We start from the raw sequence: 20287 nt of genomic DNA, 5'->3' as shown, positions 1-20287 counted from the left end.
ACTCTGTTCCTCCCAATATACTCTGTCATGAATTAAAGGAGTTTTTTCAGAACACTATTGTCTATCTCCATAGCTTTAACAGAAAAATATTTCAGCTTATAAAGCATCTCCTTACTCTCTCTTCCCCATCTAAAACTTAACTCTTTTTCTCATTGTCTTTGATGGTTTTATGATGTCTTCTTCATGTTGATTGTCTCTCTCTGTCTCTCTGGGAAAAAGGAGTAATCTGTACGTTTTATCCAGGTAGTAAAAAAATTAAAGTCTTGGAAAAGCTGCAAGTGTTCATGGTGCCAGGTTTCAGTTCAGCAGCAGAAACTGAAAACTAAGCCAGGCCGGCCGCTCCGTTTCTCCCCCTCTCCGTCCTCTGTGGCCTTGTCCGGCCTGGAGGGGAGGAGGAGGCCAAGACAGAGCCTTGTTACCTTGTCAGAAGCTGGAAACTCAAACAGAACAAGAGAGCTCTGGCTTTACATCTTAAGGTGGTGTTCACAAGTTGATCTCACTTTTCAGTGGTCAAAACTGCTGTCAATTTTTAGAAAGGACCGATAATTGGTCAAGAGAAAAGACTCCCATCAGTCACCAGCAGCTTCAACTTCCTTAGCTCTCAAAACTATCTTAAAGTCACCCCATGACATAGTCTTAAAAGGAAGATAATTTAACCTCACTGTTAATATGTTTTGCTTGGCTAAGTTTTATGTTATCCTAACAAACATAATTAGACATTTTTTCTACTTACTGTCAAGAATTTAGTCATGCATTGCCAGTGAAGCAAGCCTAACATTGTCATTTTTACTGAAGTCTGAGTGAAAACATAAACTAATAATTTACAAAACTTCTTCATATTTAGATCAATGGAACAAGCTGGAAAATATCAAATTTATTCTGGAAAAAGTAGATGCTAACTCTTAAGCCGTAGCCCAATATATATATACTGCAAGTCTTAAGAAACCTGCAGATGTCACAGGCAAAGGAACAATGGAATATTTCCTGAGATTTACAATTTTATGGGTATGGCAAATGCTTTGGCAACCATGCTAAGCAGAAATATACTGACTAATTTCAATATTGTGCTGCACAACTTAAGAGGAGATTAGTTGCACTATTGAACATTCTTAAACCAAAAACAGAATTGATTCATTAAAAAAAATACTTCCACTGCAGTTACTTCTGACAAAAAACATTCAATTTTTACTTTGGAGCTGGGAAATATTTCACAAAATTTGGAGGAATATCTCAAGAAATCTGTTGCAGGGTACGCCCAACTCAACTAAATGACTTAGGAAGTTTGAAGACACTGTTACCTAGTCAGCTAAACGCCATTATCTTCATCGCAGGGATGAGATAGCTCCTAACTAACATGCTTAGATACCTCTGTTCAAGTACAGTATCGCTTTTAACATTCATCAATCCACAGTTCTATTTGTAAAGTAAAAGCTTTACTTCTTTACCACCTATAACTGTTGAATAGATGAAACAATGTCAAATAATTATGGTCAAATAGCTATGATACACACTGAGTCCTTGGTAAATCCTTGTTGGAAACAGTAGTGTCAATGCTTTCTGTGAGGTAGGATTTACCAAAGACTGCAGTAACAAGCTTAGATTTTGCAAGTAACACTTGATTGGTTTTCCTCTGTTTTGTTTCATTCAAACTACTTCTATACTTTCTATTGTTGGAAAAAGAAATTATCATTATACTGTTTCATTGCATACTGACATAAGCACTGATACTCTAACCCATTTTCATATAACATCCCTATGATTCATGTGTAGGATTACAGTCTTTCAGCTATATGTGCTCAAGAGGAATTAGTGCTGTGCTTAATACTTAATTACTAATGGACTGTAACCCAGATGAATCTGTCATAAATATGGAAAAATTCTGAGCTGATGTTTGCAATTAATTCACTGTAATCTGCAGACACAGCTGAAAAATCAATAAAAAAAATTAATGGAAAAAATCCCTTTGAGCAGGATATAAATCACACTGAGAGATTCATTATCTTTCTGTATTTGTCTCTTCAATTTTTGAGGTGTAAAGACTTCCACATACTATAAAAGCGACATTAACAGCAAAATAAAACAAACTCCCAAAACTCCCTCTTCCCCACGAAATCTCAATTAGAAAGCATCAGTACTTATAACAGAAATAAAAATTTAGGGGAATTAATTGTGTGAGGTATTAAAAACACCTGTAGGATAATGCAATCATCAGTCTCAGCCAGCACATTTTCAGGAGGGCAAAATTCTGCTTGTAAAACTTAATTTGCTTTTACAAAAATATTACCCACCTGGTTGATCAAGGGAAACCAGTTGATATAATATTTTTGGATTTCAGTAAAGCTTTCCATACTGCCTCTCATGGTGCCCTCCAGACAAAAGTTCCAGCATACAGCTGGATAAACACATCATGGGATGGGTGAGCAGCTGGCTCAGATACAAAGGGTTGCAGTGAATGGAATCACATCATAGTGGTGCCCTGTCACTAGTGGGGTTCCACATCTTATCTTAAACTATCGTATCTTGAACTATCCTCAGCTCTGAGGTCCTCAGTATCATCATAAAGGACACAGGACTGGGAGGGATACTAACCAAGTTTGCAGATGATGCAAAGCTGGGAGGAGCTGTTGACTCCCTCAAAGGCAGGGAGGCCTTGCAGGGAGACCTTGACAAAACAGAAGGCTGAACAACCACGTGAAGTTCAGCAAGTGAAAGTGCCAGATTCTGCACCTGGGATGCGGTAACTCTGTGTATGTACAGACTGGGGAGTGAAATGCTGGAAAGCAGTGCCAGGAAAGGCACCTGGGGGTCCTGGTTGACAGAAAGTTGGACACGAGTCAGCAGTGCCCTGGCAGCCAGGAGGGCCAAGCGTGTCCTGGGGTGCACCAGGCCCAGCATGGCCAGCCGGGCAAGGGAGGGGATTGTCCTGCTCTGCCCTGAGCTGGGGTAGCATCATCTTGAATATTGTGTGCAGTTTAGGGCACCATCATGTAAGAAGGATCTAAAGCTACTAGACACCATCCAAAAGAGGGCTATGAAGATGGTGTAGGGCTAGAGGCCTAGATGGTAAAGACACCATACAATGAGCCACTAATGTCACTTGGTCTGTTCAGCCTGGAGGATGTTGAGGGGAGACCTCAAAGCAGTCTACAACTTCCTCATGAAGGGAAGGTGCAGACACTGATCTCCTTTCTGTGGTGATCAGTGACAGGACCTGAGGGAGTGACCTGAGGTTGTGTCATGGGAATTGGATATTAGAAAAAGTTCTTCAACCAAAGGGTGTTTGAGCAATTGAATAGTCTCCCCAGAGAAGTGGTCATGGTCCTAAACCTGCCAGAGTTAAGGAAATGTTTATAAAATTCTCTCAGCACATAGTGTGGTTCTTGAGGCTGTCCTGTGCAGGGCCAGAAGTTGGACTTCAATGATCCCTGTGGATTCCTTCCAGCTCAGAATATTCTATTATCCTACTAGTCTACATTTCCAGGGTAGATTTTACTTCTTCTTAGGAAGAGCTCAAGGTCCCAAAGTAATTCCTATAAAGAGGAGGCTCATGCTACTGACATGGAATAAAAGACAAAACTCTGTAACTAGTTAACCAGTAAATAATTTTCTTTCTCAGTGACCAATGGAAGTGTTATAATTTATGGCTGAGTTTTATGATTTTATATTTCTATTATTCTTTATAATTAAATAGAATCAGCAATATATTTTATAAAATTTAGCCCCTTTCTTCTGAAGTATACTTACATATACAGGGAAAATGTGATCTAATACAATAATGGTGTTTTTTTTTTTTAACATTCATTTCAGTCTTTTGTTATGTAGAATTTCTCTTAAAGACATGAAAGTGCATTCTTTGTACTTTCCAATTCACTGCACTCTACTAAATTTTGTTCTATGTCCCAGATCTTCTAATATCATTAAGTAAAATTACAAATTTATATGTGCATTTGTGAGAGAAACATGTATGACATGAATAGATAAGTGTCTATTTTTTTCATTGTATGGGGTAAGGTTCCCTTCACGTGACACAAAAGGTTAAATGGACCCTTCACGACTGCTATATTTCTTCTTACGGTGCGACTTTCTCTTGACAGCTGCTAAAAAGGGAAGTAGTCACAAGTTATTTGTTTCTGCTTCATGCTGAGCTCTACATTATTTAGGTAATCATTTGCATGTAGAGCATAGATAACTGTTCTTTGCCCCATTTGAAAATAACATGATATAAATTAACAGAGCTTCACCTCATTTTGAACTTACAAGTTTAACCTTTGAAAGTCTATGACTTGTAACAAAATATACCTTACATGAGTCATACAGAAAACCTCTGGAAACCCAAGTAATTCCCTTTTTATGAAAGCAGTAGTACTGTTTAATACAGGTTACTATATGATATTTTTTTCTGTGTATGCAGGTATAAAATATGATCCAGAATCTAGAAATGTTTTGCTGCACATAGTGGAAGAGTATGAAGCATTTAATTTTCACAAATGCAGTGGTACTACCAACATGAACAGTTCAAGTTACTATTTCATGTTTCAGGATAATTCTGTAAGGAAAAGTAACTAACTGAAAGATATGAAAGAAAGAAAGAAAGAAATCAACATTTTCCCTTAAAGCCAATTCTTAAATATATAAGTCTTCAAACAGAAGCTTCAAACTTTAGTTTGAGTTCTTGTTGACAAGCACAAAGTGGTTCAGTTTTTCTGTTTATTGATTTTATTCCTGCTATTACTTGTGGCAATTAACTGGCCATGTGCTTAGTGGGGTTTATCTTTTTAATCAGCCACCATTTGAAGCTAAACCTTAGCCAGATAATAGTGCACTTTTATATTGCTTCAACAAATATCCGTCTTACAAAGGAGCTTGAAACTCCACGTCATTCACTTTTTCTATGTATTCAACTTTCATTATCAGTTCTATATATCCTTGAAGATATTTGTGAGGTATCCATGAGACCAAATGACATCAAACATCTTTTGGGGCCATGTGTTTTATTTTCTAAATGGAAGCAATGTTGCATTCATTAGTATCCCTTAGAAAATATTATTTGGATTATCTCCAAAAATAAGTTGTCTGTTGAATGAGATGGGCACAAATGGAAGGGAGATGAGGGGAAATCATGGTGTTTTTATCTTCTGTGGCACAAGCACTTGTTTTTCTACCTGGTGTCCATTCCAGATGTGAAAATACATTAAATCTTTATCAACAGAAAATAAAATAAAAGGGAGGAACAGCTGAGTGAGCTAATAATGGCTGCTAGCTACCTGATTCCCTTAGAGCTCCTGCAGTCCCATCACTTTGGCAGGAGTATCAAGGAAGTTATGGTAACTTTTGAGCCTCAATTCAAATTTTCTTAAGTCATCTGTAGGAGAGTTGACATTCTAATTGCTCCATAAATTGTTTCAGCTCAGAGTTTGTTAAGCACTGACACATTTTACTGAAAAAAATAAAGGCATGTAATTTGACACAGTGACAGATTAATACCTTAGCATTAGATTGGCAGAACAATTAGACGGCTTAAATGTTTCCTACATCTTAATGTCTATGCTTCTTCAGGAAGCCACAGTAAGTCCTGCTTTTCTGAAGGATATGTTGCCATTTCACTGATAGAAATAAATCAGGCTATCAAAGGATTTAACAGGATTACAAGAAGTCTTGCAGCAATTACATTTAAATGTAGAAAATTAAAATCTGGGGAATTTAGGTTCAGCATGGTGCATTTAGTATGGTACTCACCACTGGTATCCCATAAGCTGATACTTAGTTCTCATTCTATATATGCAATTGGTTTTGTGAAAGAAAATTAAACAATACAGTTTGAACTACAGGATAAATACAATTTAAACAAGAGAAAATTTTGTGTTTCTACTGGCCTTTCCTATTTTATAATGTAATCAAACTAGTATTTGTCTAGAATTAAGCCTGTTGAATTTAATTTCACTTAACCATAATGTTGTCACAATTTATGTTATTGCCTTCCACTGACAACCACCAGATCAATATGATTTTGGTGCATAAGAGCACAAGTATGAGGGTTTTTAGTGTAAAAAAACCCAAACCCATAGATCTGTTTTTGATATAAACTGTCTTTAAGTAAGTTGTGAAATACTGATGATCCATTGAAGAACAGAGATGCAATATTATTGAATTGGTATAACCACTAATTTAGACAACTTTTTATCAAGTTGTTCCATAATCAGGGAAACAGTTAAAGAATATTATACTTTAAACTGCTGCAGGTATAATGGAAGCAACTATGACTATGTGGAATCTCAGTCAGAAATATTATTGCTTGGGTAATATTTCTTTATTATTTGGGTGATGCTTCTTTGGTAACATACCTGAATTATTTTAAATAGCTATACAGACTTGTGTAGTAGGCTTAATAAGTGTAAAAAAAACCAATCAAAACTTTATAAATTCATTATCTTATATGACTGCTCCTCCCTAAAACACAGACAGATAATATTCAAGGGATAATATCATATAAGATGTAAACACTTGTTAAATTTTGATTCTCACATCGGTTTTACGTTTAATGCACTTCACAGGTGTGATATGTTTTGCACCACTACAGGTAGAAACAATATTCATTCTTTAACCTTGTGAAGAAACTAATTGTAAAATAGGATGGACATGCTTTTTCTCAGGAAACAATATTTTATAAATGTTAAACTATCATGTTGGAACTTGGAGTGGGCGAGGTGTTTTTATCATTACGGGCATTGTGTTTCTGTATTCCTTTGATCAACATCTGAATTAAGCAGCCCAACTATTTCTGGGTTTTGCTTGTAGTTTTATTACCATTATTTTATACCATTATACCATATACCAAAATTTTAAGGAGGATTCTAAAGTGGATTTTTGGTTGAACTGAGGCCCACTGTCTGAGGTTGATTTATTACTGAATAAGTTAAGAATCTCAGCTGAGAAGCAGTTAGGAATTGGATTGAGGCCAAAGTACATGAGAGTTTGAAATCACACCAACAGAACTGTAGAGCTGAAGGGAAACTTTAGAGGTCATTAAGCATATCCTTTCTTTTCCTAGGAATGATTAGCTACATTTATATTATCCTCGGAAAAAAAAAATCTAGACATTTGTAAAACTCATTCTGTAACCTTCCATTACTACTTCATTCATCCTCAGAGATTTTTCTAATTTCTAACCTGAAATCGAGACCTTACTTCCAGCCTTTTTCACTATGAGTGTGTAAAACAGATTGTTTCCACTCTTGGTTTTTTGGTTTGTTTTTTTTTCCCTTGCCTTTTAGGTACTTTATGTTCTTTTCTACCAAATCTGTTTTCTCTTCTCACTAATTCACTTTCATTTATCTAGCATGAACTTTTTTCAAATGTTAAAGAATCATTTAACTCTATTTTCTGTGACATTCCTTTCTTTGTTTGTTTTATTTTTATTAGTTTTAATTGTAAAAGACTATTTAGTAGCATGTGTTTCCTTTAATGTGTCACTCTAGTTTCTCTTGAAATTTGTAAGTATTAGGACTTTGGACACATCACAGCAGTGAGTATTGTTGGTTTTAGGGATTGTTTAAGAGGAACTATTATTTTCCACCATTTTTCAAGTATTGAAAATTCTCACTTTTATTCTATATTCATCATTCTTTATTTCTATATTTCTTTTTTTTGCATTAAAAAATAAAATTTTCAGAATTCATTATTTTGTATCATTCTGTCATACCTTGTCTCACAATATTAATCATTCCATCCATATATATAAAACCTTTCTGACTCTCAAGTATTTTCTTTAGCATGAAAAGGAACCTTAGAATTAGGCATGATATACATGAAATTATTCTAGTCCAAAAGCAATTAATGTATTCATTACTTCAGTGTAGTTGGCATATCTCAAGCAGTGGATTTGTGTTTGACTTTATTCAGTAAGACTGTTTTAGAGATGGCATGCACTATCTCTGCAGTACACGATAATGCCACATTCAGAATGACAGCAGTCCAAGCCTCAGGGCACTAAATGCTTCTTGAGATATGTTCAATTCCTGTTTAACTGTATTTAGCCTAAGGTACAGAGAAAGAAATTGCTGATGCTTTCAAACATGTTTAAGTATTTTTATAGTGTCTTGGCATGTCAGAATATGCCACAGCACAGACTGGGGTGCAGTTCCTGAATTACTTCAATTAGGAGGCAAGAATTTCAACAACAGTACTGTTGTAGCTGTATATCCCAGTAGACTAGCTTTCCTTTTGCCCCCTTGAACAATGATTTTCTACAACATGTACTCTCTCAGCTGTTTTCTGCATTATTGTTCCCCAGTCATGTAGTTAATACTTGTTATGCTTTAAGAGCTCTATTATCTTCCTGATCGCACAGCTCATAAGACAGTCATAGCTTTTAATATAAAAACCATGTAAATGTACTCCACTTTAATCATATAATGGTATTTTACTTGCATTTTGGATGGTCTTCTGAATGTAACATATTTGTGTACAGAATACAGAAAAAATGGGGCTCATCCAAACCACAGTCTCTTTCTTTACTATATAACTGTTCCTATTCTTTTTTCTTTTCCCACAGTAGCTGGAATTACTCAACATGTACTTTACACAGGTCCTCACTAAATGGAACCATGCAGGGATATTATGGGCCTGTCAATGTGGCAAGCAAAATCTGCATGTAGTCATTGATTTGTCATAGATACTATTTAGAACCCACCTGCCAATGACTCCTCAGATCCTACAGACCTGCATGTACTAAACCTGCATGGTTTACAGCACTGTTGCACTGCTATATGGCTACTGTGGTTTACTCCTCCAAAAGTAAGGGCTACAGCTAAGAATGTTTTCTGCAAATGTTCAATTTTTGTGCCTAGATACAGTGTCACTGTTGATTTGGAAGGTTTTCCACCTCCAGGGACAGAACTTTTGACAGCTTAAATACATCTTAAGTCTATTGTTATCATCAGCTTTGTGTGTGGTTTACAAAAAAGAAAAAGCGAAAAGATCTTTACATTTTTCTCCAGTGTCTGTCTAGAACTATGTCATGATTAGATGGGGTTCTATAAAATATATTGTACAAGAATGGTTGTTAAAAAATGTGTAGAGTGGAGCCAGAGTGAACATTCCTGACTATATTTCTGCAATGTGTGTGTAAAATAAAAGCAAATAACTTGAAACATGTAGTCATGGAATAGATAGGGTTGGAAGGGGTCTTAAAAATCATTTAGTTCCAATCCTCAGGTGCACTTGTTGACTACTGAGTTCATAATACTGTTTATGTCCTTGATGAAACATATTAACCTCTTTTGATTAGGAATAGGAGGATAGAAACTAGTGGAAAACTGGTTGGTTGGAATACTTGAGCTAGTTTCTTTGTCATTAAACTGGAGATAGAACATCTTCTTTCCCCTGTCCAACCTGCAGTGGTAGGTGCCTTCCTGTTTTGATTATAAGCAACTCTACTAGCCCTAAGAGAACAGTCAGCTATAATCACCAGAAACATTAGCATACATATAAGTATCTCCAATCGCTTAAATTCTTTTGTACAAAATTTTATGACAATCATAAAGCATATCACCGTCTCAGAAATTACCTGAAAATGTTTAAGGATTAGTTGGATGAATAATTACTAAAGTTTTTAAAAAAAACTTTTATCAGATAACTTTTAAAAATTTGTCGTGGAAGGTTCTATCAGATACAATGACAAAGCAAAGTATAAGGCCCTTTAAATTACATTTTCCAATTTTTTCCCAAGCTGAAGTCTGGCAAGTGAAATCTGTTTTAAAAGTATTTATTTCTGAAGTCTCCATCTACATGTATACCTAAAAATTTTTCCAAATATCTGCATTTTAGGGAATGGGTTTACAATGGTTTTGTCAGGCAATACTTAGTTCTGATCTAGAGACACCATGAGAAAATATGCTTGAAAATAACTAAGAGGATACCTTCTGATAACATCTTCTGATTATCTTTTTTTGTGCAGATAAAAGGTTGAATTTAACTCATCTACATAAACTCTCAGAACCTAATATCAAATCTGTAGATTTCTTTATAACAAGAGATATCACATACCTTTCTCACTAATTAAAATTGTGGGTTTTTTTCTGGTTAATAAGAGGCATTTTAAACACAAATTTAATTTGGCTCCCAGATATGCAATTGAAGTAGGAATCTGTTGTGCTGGTCCTTGATGATTTGCCAATTGTGCTGACAAATTGTTTGCTGTGCCATATTCCATTAGACTTGTCGGCTCTCAGTGGGGTCACTACTGGAGTATTTAACTTTTACACTGAGAAGCACTTAAAAAAGCATTTCACTTATGTTTCAATGCAAATTGTACTAGAGGACATAAGTAAGTTTATTTTTATTTTTAAATTTTGAGATTGTTCAAAACTCCATGGGCTAGGTAATTTAAAAAGCTGAGCATACAGTCCCTACACTGCAAAAGAAGGATGATCTGTTTCAGTGAATTATCAAAAATGCAGTTACTTACTCTAGCTGAAGTAGCATAGCAGTTTATCCAAATTAGGGGTTAAATCACTGTTATCAAGTGCAGTGTATATAAAGCACCCCATTTTCCCTTAACCAAAGTTTAGGTATGTCAATCTTTTAAACAGAAGAGCAATTAGAATGCAACAAGTTTCAAACCATGTTGGATTAAATCTATACTCAAATGCTGTAGTGATTCAAGTTCTAAGACCAGATGCAAGAAAACAATGAAGTAGAAGGCTGTATTAACTGTAAGTGTCAAATCTTAATTCAAGGTGTTTTAGAGAAAAGTATATGGCACTGGGTTTGACAGCCTGAGGGAGATGAGGCTGCTGCTGCTGTTCCGTACCTCCAGTCCAAACATTAGCAAAGATGAAGATAAATTTCCAGCAGGCACATACACAGAGCACACACATACACCAGATATACACTGAGTTGTCCACACAGATCACAGACACTCAAAGTCCTCCCATGAACACAAACAACACCAGGGGCCACATTCTGTCGTCTTCTCTGGCTGGTCAGGATGAAAGACTGCTAGTGACAGTGGACATGCCCATATTCATACATGCACTCATAACAGACAGCCTACTCCCAGGAAGAAGTTAGAAAGGAATTTAATAAGAGCACAGGACAGGTGGTGTTTATGAGGCATAGAACATAACCAGACAAACTTGTTACCCAGCAAACTATTTACATGTGTCTGGCCTTTTTATCACCTCATCTCTATTTCTCCACTATCACCTGAACTCCTCACTTGTGTTCCCAATGGTTTCTGCCCTAAACATCATCTAAACCCTTTGCTATCCTAATTCCTTTTCCCCATATCTTATAATGTGCTCTACATACCTAGACAGCAACCCCCAGCATTACACAGAAAGATGATTTTTCCTCCTGAATCCTTATTTTAAATTCCTATCTGCTACTATACACCCGTGTGTTCCTCTGGGCTTGGACAGACGGACCTGTGAGGGTCTGATGTGGCCTGGGTAGGTCTGTCAGGCTATTATTTGGGCCAGTATTGTTCTTCCAGTGTCTCTCTGAGCTCTTCTGTGGGTGTGAAAATAAGGTTTATCTCATAACCCAACAGGAAAACTTGCAGCAACACATTGTCTTGGGGGTTTTTGCTTCTTAAAACAGCGTTATAAGGCTGAATTGTGCATTAAATCCTCATGTTTTACAATAAAGAATTCCAGTATTTGTCCAGAAGTGAATAGGAGAAGTATTACAATGCAAAATGTTACATTTTCAAGTGCATGATTCAAAGGCCACCACCAAGGAGAGAATTTTTATGAACCCATGTATTACTGACTGGAAATATTTTCGAGCTAAAAAGATTCCATCAGATATCATGAGATGCTAATTGTTTCAATCCAAAAAAATCCCCAAACTCAAACAACAGCAAAATAAAATCTTTTCAATAAACATATATTCTTATGTTTTAAATAAAAGTCAGGCATATTGCCTTGATCAGCAGTTGCAATAATAATAATTAAATGCAATAAATAATAATTAAAATACTTTAAGCAAGCATAATGTTGAACTTTTTTTTTTTTTTTTTCAGAAATAAGGTTTCTTATAATAATTGGTTTCTTATAATAATTGGTTTCTTATAATAATTGGTTTGACTAGTTTATGGAGATTTAAGGGAACTGGCACTGATCAAAGCACATCAGGGGAGCTGAGCAGTCAATTATGCTTCCTATCTTAGGGAGAGTCAGAATAATGCTGATTTAGCTGACAAACAGAGGATTGTCCTGCTACCTTTCCCATATTCTGTGTATGTTTGCAGAACACAGTCATCTGAAAACTGATAGGCTGACAAGTTTCCACAGTATTGCATTCTTCTCTGGGAAAAAAAAAAAAAAAAAGAAAAAAAATGGGAATTGTGTTTATGGGAAAAAGTCTTAAAATAAATTGGGGAAAAAAAAATTAAAAAAACAAAAAAATCCCTCAGTTCCCTCCTCCTGGCCTTACCCATCTTAGTTACAGGGTTACCCAGATATCTAGACACCAGGGTTGATTCCTCATGAAAGTAAGTGATATTTCATTAAAATATGAAATTTTATACAGTATTCAGAATACATACATTCTGTAAAATGTTGACACCTGTCAATACCAAATAGTGTACAAACTCTTTACAATACTGTAACAAATTATTTATTAAATTGATGTTTAAATGCCTGAAAATAATCAGGAGAGGGTAAAGATAAATCTGACTTTCAAGAGCTTTTGCAATTCTATCAGGATTAAATCCACAGATGTTGAAATTAAATATGCTTTCTCTGCAAGCACCTGTTGTAAATATTTTAAATTAAAATGGCTTATTCTGGAAGAGAGAAGAATTTTTGGTATTCTGGGTTTTGTTTATTCGTTTGTTTATCTTCAGCTATGGTCTTCTTTATCAATTTATAAAAAATCCACTGTTGGAATTGTCATAATTTGAGAAGGTACTCTACCAGCAAAAATCAAAGAAAAATAGGCAGAACGAACAGAATGAAGGCTGAGCAGGCCTTTGAAAGAGTTTTTATAAGGCACACGTTATTACAGGCAAAAATTACTGTTCACAAGAACTTTGTTAAGGAAAGGTAGTAGGAAGGTAGAAAGATGCCACAGTCCATATGAAACACCTGATTTTGTTTCCATATTGAAGTTCCTTGCTCCCTTCTAAAATAATTGATTTTTTATAAAACAAAACTAAATATTTCATCAAATAAGTCATATCATATGAAAGTCATATCAAACACACTTGAATTTATTTTTTTATTTAATTTATGTTCTTTTCAAACTTTGTTTGAATATCATGTTGTTACTTTGTAGGCAGTTTCAGTTGTTCCTTTAGAGCACAAAATACACTATACCTGAATAAAAGCAAGGTTTAAGAATCTTACCCATTCCTTAAATTAGTTGAGGTAGCTTTTAAATTCAGTTGTATGCAAGTATCAAAATACAGATATTAAATATATTGCATTACAGATAGGTAGCAGTCAACTCTGCAGGCCCCTGAACTTTGCTGGTTTTCAGTGAAAGCTCTCACAAGTACAGAAAACTTAGAGATAGTGAACAGCAACAGAACACCTTCTAACATAACAAACAACATATAAAATATTTCTCTTAGGCAGCACTCAGAATCGTCCCGTGTCCTACCATGCACATATACACACAAAATGGCTGTATTTGTACTACTGATAAAGTTTAAAACCCATGGCAGAGATTTTGCATGCTTCTGCAATTACTGATTGTACAACTTATGTAACATATTGTGGACTAACAACTCAAGTGCCGAATCCTCAGAAATGAAAGCAGAGGTTTACATTATATGAAAATTCAGTCCCTTTGTCAATAACAGATTTGCTCATTTTCAGGGCATTAAGTATGGTTGTAAGTAGTTGCAGGGTGCAGGGTTTAAGGATCCTTCCACATAAATTCGGAGTATTCTGTACAAAAAAATTCAAGGAAAGGTATTTTTAATAATTTCTAGAAAATTGGCAGTATGGAATTAAGTGCTTCTTTGACTCTTTCAGACATCAAAATTAATTCAGTACTTAATGCCAAATGCTTCTGGAATTAATTTACAGGCACAGGAAGAGGATTAGTAGCCTGGGTTTTTTTTTCAGTTATTAAGGTTGAGAATAACTATACAGATTAGCTTGTTGCTTCTGGGCACATGCACTGTGAAAAAATTATTACTGAGGAACTTCCTGCAACATTTCCACCAAGACCTTTAAAAATACCTTTTGTGAATTTTAGGATTCTCAGTTTCAATGGCAGTCACTGTAATATCAATTTGTAAAGACAACTCTCTTCTATTTTCAGATTCACGGCCTCTACCAGATGTAGCCCTAACAGGGAAGTGCACCCGAGAATGTGATGAATATGGCCACTCAGACTCCTGCTGGATGCCAGTCCGCACTTCTCCGGAGAGAAAGCAGAAGAGCCAGCCAAAACTCTCCACTTTCATGCCGGTTGATGAACGGGGCAGTCAGGAAAAGCTGGCCAATGGAGAAGCCTCCCTCATGGGTGATCGCAACAGAAACCTCCTTAACAAAAAGTTGACCTCATCCTATGAGACCTTCAGCGCAGCTAGTTTCAGCAAAAATGAAGAAGGCAATCCAGAGGATATCCCCCTTACACAGACAGGGGAATACAAGCCATCTCCTGTCAATACTCTAACTAGAAGAGAAGTTTACCTGTAGGCTAAAAAGCAGCAACAAAGTTCTTTCATAATAAAAGAAAGAAATGGGGCAAAATTCTTAAAATCACAACAACTTTAAGAAAAAATGTGAAACAAAAGAAAGGGGGCCACCAAAGAGACAAAAGATCTGCCTGCCACTTCTGCCTCCATAGCAGGCATGTAATTATACTGTCTGCCTGACTATACTGTACAATGTAGAAAACATTGTTGTTACTTGCATGTCTAATTCCCCCTCGCTGATTTTTATTTTCCTAGATCTATGGTTGCAAATTACTCCCATAGTAGCAAGCTTGATTAAAAAGAACACAACACACTGTTGTTTCCCCTCTGCAGAAGCATGAATTAAGCCACTCATTTTGTTTGTTTGTCATCTGGCTTGTTGAGGATAACAGGTCAGGGAAAATGTATTCAAAACATACCATCTGAATATTGCTGATCCCCATCAGGGACAATCCTTCAGAAACCGTAAAGATATAGGATAAATATAAAGGAATAATCATTAATAGGCACTTTGTGAAGACCACAGCTTTAATATTCTCACCTCTCATCTGAGGCTGGAAGCAACAGAAATATATTCAGCCTGAGACTGCAGTCAAAACCACGGCATACTTTCCTGTGATTCATGAACTCTGGTTCTGTTTTATCCATAGAACAAATGTGTCTTGCTGTGTCTCTTTCTCTCTTTCTCTCTCATTGTCTGTAATGATTATTTCAATGTAAACACAATTACTAACACTTATACCATAGGATAGCAATGATAAACTGTTGAAATCATTATTTTGGGCAAGACTAACATTTAGCTGGAAAGATTGTAATAACAAAAAGGCCAAAGATCACACAATGGATCAGGGGAACTGTTAAGTATTGGGGCTTGACTTAGAAAATAAATGTATTCACAAAAAAACCCACATGTACTCATAACACAGCTTCAGTTAAATTCTACGCAGTAGCACAGTTCACAAGCCCAGATGACAAATTTTTTTCCCAGTGTGGTTCAGTTGAATGCCCAAAGGAACTGATATTTTTTTTTTTGTAATGACATGATATATTGCAGCACATGCTGCATATGATATGCTGCATATGCTAGTTCCAGGGAATTTTTAAGATCAAAATTAAAAAATAATAGTAGAAGAGAAGGCTGTGTTGGTGGGAATGCTTGATGGGAGGGAAAAAGGTGGACAATGGGATAATGCAGTAACAAGAGAACGTTACAACTTGGATACAAAAGCTTCTATTCAGATTGCAAGGCATGGTTGCTAAGTCTGGTCATCAATGTTGCAGCTTATCAACTGCTTCAATTATGTCAAAGATGATGATAATGAAAGCTTTCTTGAAACCAAGTGCATTAAAACCAAGCAAAGTGCAATACTAAATGATATCAAGATGCAGAACATTTAGCATTAGTAAAAAATGGTCTCATAAACAGTGGTATGATACCTAGGAGGTCAAGATGACTGAAAAGGAATCCAAGCTACTGTGATATGCAAGAGCTGTAACAATTATCATGGTGAGTGCTTCTTGGAAGGAAGAGGAAATGAAACAGGGTTTTGTGCAATAAAAGCAACAAAACATGCAGAACATCAACCAATTGCTCTGTAGTTGATGTAGTAATAATCACAGACCGAGCTCAGACATTCAGACAAAAGTGACAATCAAACAACACAGCAAGGACAGCTCAAGGACGGGGAAAGCGTTCAGATCCCTGGCTGTTGAATCTGGCGTGATGGCATGGCTAGATGGCTCTCTAGTAACTGTAGTCAATAATGTAGCTTTGGGTAGTTTCTTGCTTTGAAGAATTGCATAGAAATAACCTTAAACAGCCTAAGGTAGAGGTTGGTAAATCCAAACAGCTCATCACATTTATCCTTTGAGTTCACTTCTCCATTTAGTGGGTTGTGCCATTACTGGCCTTTTCATTCTCCTCTCTAAAGTTTACTTTCGTCAAGTAACATTAGTTTGTGTATAGCAGTTATGAGGAATGGGACTTTTTAGAAAGAAAATATTAAAATCAAAGATTAATAATGATTGAACATTTTTATGTTTAATTATTTAAGTAATATGGAGAGATGCAAGCTAGTACTTTGTTATGAGACTGCATATAGCAGTTACTGCTTTGTATAATCTGTAAGTACCTGTTTAAAAATGCTTCTAAAAATGCTTATGTAATGTAAACACATTTTTCTTGCACGTTTCAACAGGATACACAATTGCATAACAGAAATGTTCAACCGAACTTCCTTTAATAAGATTTTATTTAATATTACACACAAGAAAATAAATTAGGTAGCTGGGTTCCATATATTCTTAGACACTTTTTCTACAAGGCTAATAATGCAGGTCATAGTAGACCTCCAGATTAAATGGATCAGCAGTCACTCACCAATTTTTGCACCACATAAAACAGTCATGAAATAATTTTCTTGTGTGCATCTCCTTAGATCTAAAATGCGTGTGAAAGAATTTTTTAAAATCCTATCTACTGTAAGTATTCACAGTAATTCTTGTGGAACTAGCCACTATTAATATGCTGATTACTCTTCTGACCTGGCATGACATACAAATATATTTTGTGTTTGTATTTTTCCTCATTATTTGAAATAGGTTAAATCTGGTGCCACTCCATAAATAGAGTGCTTTTGTATAAAAACAAACAAATAAAGCTATAAAAAATAATTAGGGTGAATGCAAAATATGCAACTGTGCCTTTTATACCTATTATTATGGTAAAGTGGTAGTTGGGTTTGGACACTGAGGGGTAAGGGGCTATTCCCAACTTTTTTGAACCTGTATATTTACCTGTGTTTATTTTCTGAGAAATTATAAATGATATATTTAAAAACAAGCCTTTTGCCAAACTCAGTTAATGGACCAGTCTTAAGCATTATTAACACAAGGCTGTGGTTTAAGTAGGTCTTGAGGATTTTTTATTACTATTTGTGTGGGGTTTGGGGTTGTTTTAATTTGTTTTTAATTCTGCTGCCTGGAAAAGTATGATCAGTCTATCTGATAGTTATTTAGCAAGGTGTCACCAGTTCATGTTACCAGGAAAATTGACAATTTTTTCAATTGCTTTTAGCCTTCATAACATTTTAGTTGTACAGAGTAGAAATCATCTTTTTCTTTCCTTCCATGGGAAACTCAGATGAGCTCTGCATGTATTTTACATTAGGACACCTTTATAGATTGATGCGTTAAGATATATCTTTATATGTATTAGAAAGTTCGATAGCTTTGGTCTAAAATCTAAGGCTTATTCCAGATCTCAGACCCACTATGTTTACTGAATATGGTTTCTGACTGGCCTGCTGCCTGAGTTTCAGGAGAAAAAAGCTAAACATTATTTTTATGTGGGGGAAGAACTTAAATGGGATTAAAATGATTGGCTGAAAGGCTACCCTAGAAGTTGTCAAGCAGAAAAACAATGAAAATGTATAAAGATCTTGCTGTAAATCCAGCCATCACCAAACACTTGTAAGGAACTTGAACAACGAGATATTTTTCCTTCTGTTTCATTGGTGATAAATATACAGAGTTTCCTTAAGGAAAGAAGCAGATGAAAAAGCAATAGAAATGAAAGCCCATCAGTCAAGTTGTATTACTGACTGAAAGACCATAAGCACTAGGAAGAAGGCAACATTCGCCAGCTACCTGGGGTATGCTTTCAGACAACTTTTCCTAAATTTTAAAGCACTTGCATTCAGTGTGGTACGATCTGTTTGTAATAATAATCATTGACTATTGTTCTGCAACTTGGATGTTGATAGTGAAGCAGAGAACAATTTATCATTGTTTATTATGAGTCACTATGCACGCAACTATGCTAAACATGGCAAAATGTATTAAACGCTAGTCCACCTCTATTTATGAAATATTTACATAATTTAATTTGCTTTTGTACAGTTTTATGTAAATAAATTGCTTGTCATTTTTGTCTCTGCAAATTAAAATATAACATGTTCAACTGGTGCCCATTTGCCAGTTTACTTTCTTGGACAGTCTATTCCAAATTTACTGGATTAAATCACGTGCTAGTTTCAATATTTAATGCCATTTTGAATGGCAAAGATGACACTGCCTTAGTAACTGGCCACAGATTCAGCTGCAGAAGCAGCTGAGCTTTTACCTGTCTTCAGAGTGAAATTTGATAGAGGCAAGGCTATTGCCACCCAGGACAGCACACAGCTATTTTCATAGCAGAAATAGAGTACTTGTCACTTGAACAGCTGTCTCTGATTACTGCTCAAAAAGGTTTATTTTGAAGATGTGTTCAAAACCTTTCCTGCTAAGTGGAATAACAAGCCTTTAGTAAAAGTCCATGTATTTCCATTACAGAATGACAACTTTCTTATTATCAACAAGGCTGCTATTTTTTCCAAGAAGCTTAGAACTATTAACAAATCCTAAAATGTCAGTGGAACGTCTATACTGAGAAAAACAAAACAATTAATGCAGAATTTCAGGGGGAAAAAAAGAGAAATAAAAGCCTCCAGTTTTCTCTGGCTGTGAATCAAATTATCCATTTCAGCATAACTGCAGATCAAGAATAAACCATCCTCCATAACAAGAATCTAAGAAGAAAGAGTTTATTCCTTAGCTGTCTGGATTGCACATAGCTTTTTTTGTCTTTGTTTGGTTGCTTGTTTATCTTAAAAGAGGAAAATCCAAAACAGCCATTAAATTGGAAAATAAATAATACTTGAAAAATGTGTTTGTGGGGAGAGGGATCGAAGGTCGAAACTCCTCTCACTCCCTGCCTCTGTGTTATGCAAAATACAGAATTACTATGGAGACCTTGCAAACCATTGAATACAATTTCCCACTAAACATCACAGAAAGTGCCATCTCTATCCTTTTACCTTAGTTACAGACTAGGCTTTGATTTTTCAGAATAAAAAACTGGCCAGAACTTTTTTAAAATAAACTTTACATTGCAAATTTCTTTTTCTGAATGTGCTTTCAATTAGCATTTCCTAGTCTTCGCTAATGAATGTGTCAAAGAAGATTCTTCCTTCCACAAGCAGAGGTCTGAATCTACAAGCCAATGGAGAGTTTAGCTCGCCACCTGACCCTGGATCTCTCACACTGCACTTGAGTGAGCTACCCCTCCACCTTTTTCAGCAGTAGCAGTATTTCAATGAGTAACTTTAATCAAGCTTTCAAGTTTGTTTTATGCTAGTTGTAGCATGCAAGGCATGACCTTATGTTTGTTTATTTTGTCTTCTATCTTGTTTACTCAGTGCATCCAGGAAGGTGATTACAGGAAGATAAAATAAATTTCCTGAACCACTAAGAGTGGCAAGAGAGGATGATATAAACTAGCAAAAACGAACAATTTATGCTCCCCTTTAACCCTGTCTTCATTTCTCCCCCCTGTGTTGCAGTAAATTGTAAATCTTATGCAGAGACTGAAATTAATAAATGTGACCTAGGCAGAAATAATTTCATGTCTTTATTGAGCCTCCTGAGGGGAGTGTATAGAAGATGCTTAATAGTTCATAAATATGCAAATCATCTAGCCTTTGCTAAAAAAGAAAGCAGTGCTAGCATTAGATGAGTGTATTCCTTAGTAAAATTGTAGGATTCTAGTCTGGCATACAGCTTTCTTCTAAAGAAAGTATATTTGGTTTAAAG

General features: G+C 35.7%; 1 protein-coding gene across 4 annotated transcripts in view; it reads left to right on the top strand.

Annotated features, from left to right (window-relative positions):
• PCDH7 (protocadherin 7) overlaps window positions 1-19362 on the top strand; it is a 265534-nt gene extending 246172 nt beyond the window's left edge. For all 4 annotated transcript variants that reach the window (XM_058838422.1, XM_058838421.1, XM_058838420.1 and 1 more), the window contains one exon: window positions 14278-19362. In XM_058838422.1, the coding sequence (XP_058694405.1) occupies window positions 14278-14657 (380 nt within the window). In that variant the 3' untranslated portion in view covers window positions 14658-19362. The remainder of the gene's footprint in view (window positions 1-14277) is intronic.
• The last annotated feature ends 925 nt before the right edge of the window (window positions 19363-20287 follow it).

This window comes from Poecile atricapillus, chromosome 4 (assembly GCF_030490865.1).
Source record: "Poecile atricapillus isolate bPoeAtr1 chromosome 4, bPoeAtr1.hap1, whole genome shotgun sequence".
Lineage (NCBI taxonomy): Eukaryota > Metazoa > Chordata > Aves > Passeriformes > Paridae > Poecile > Poecile atricapillus.
This window is presented reverse-complemented; position numbering and strand designations above follow the sequence as displayed.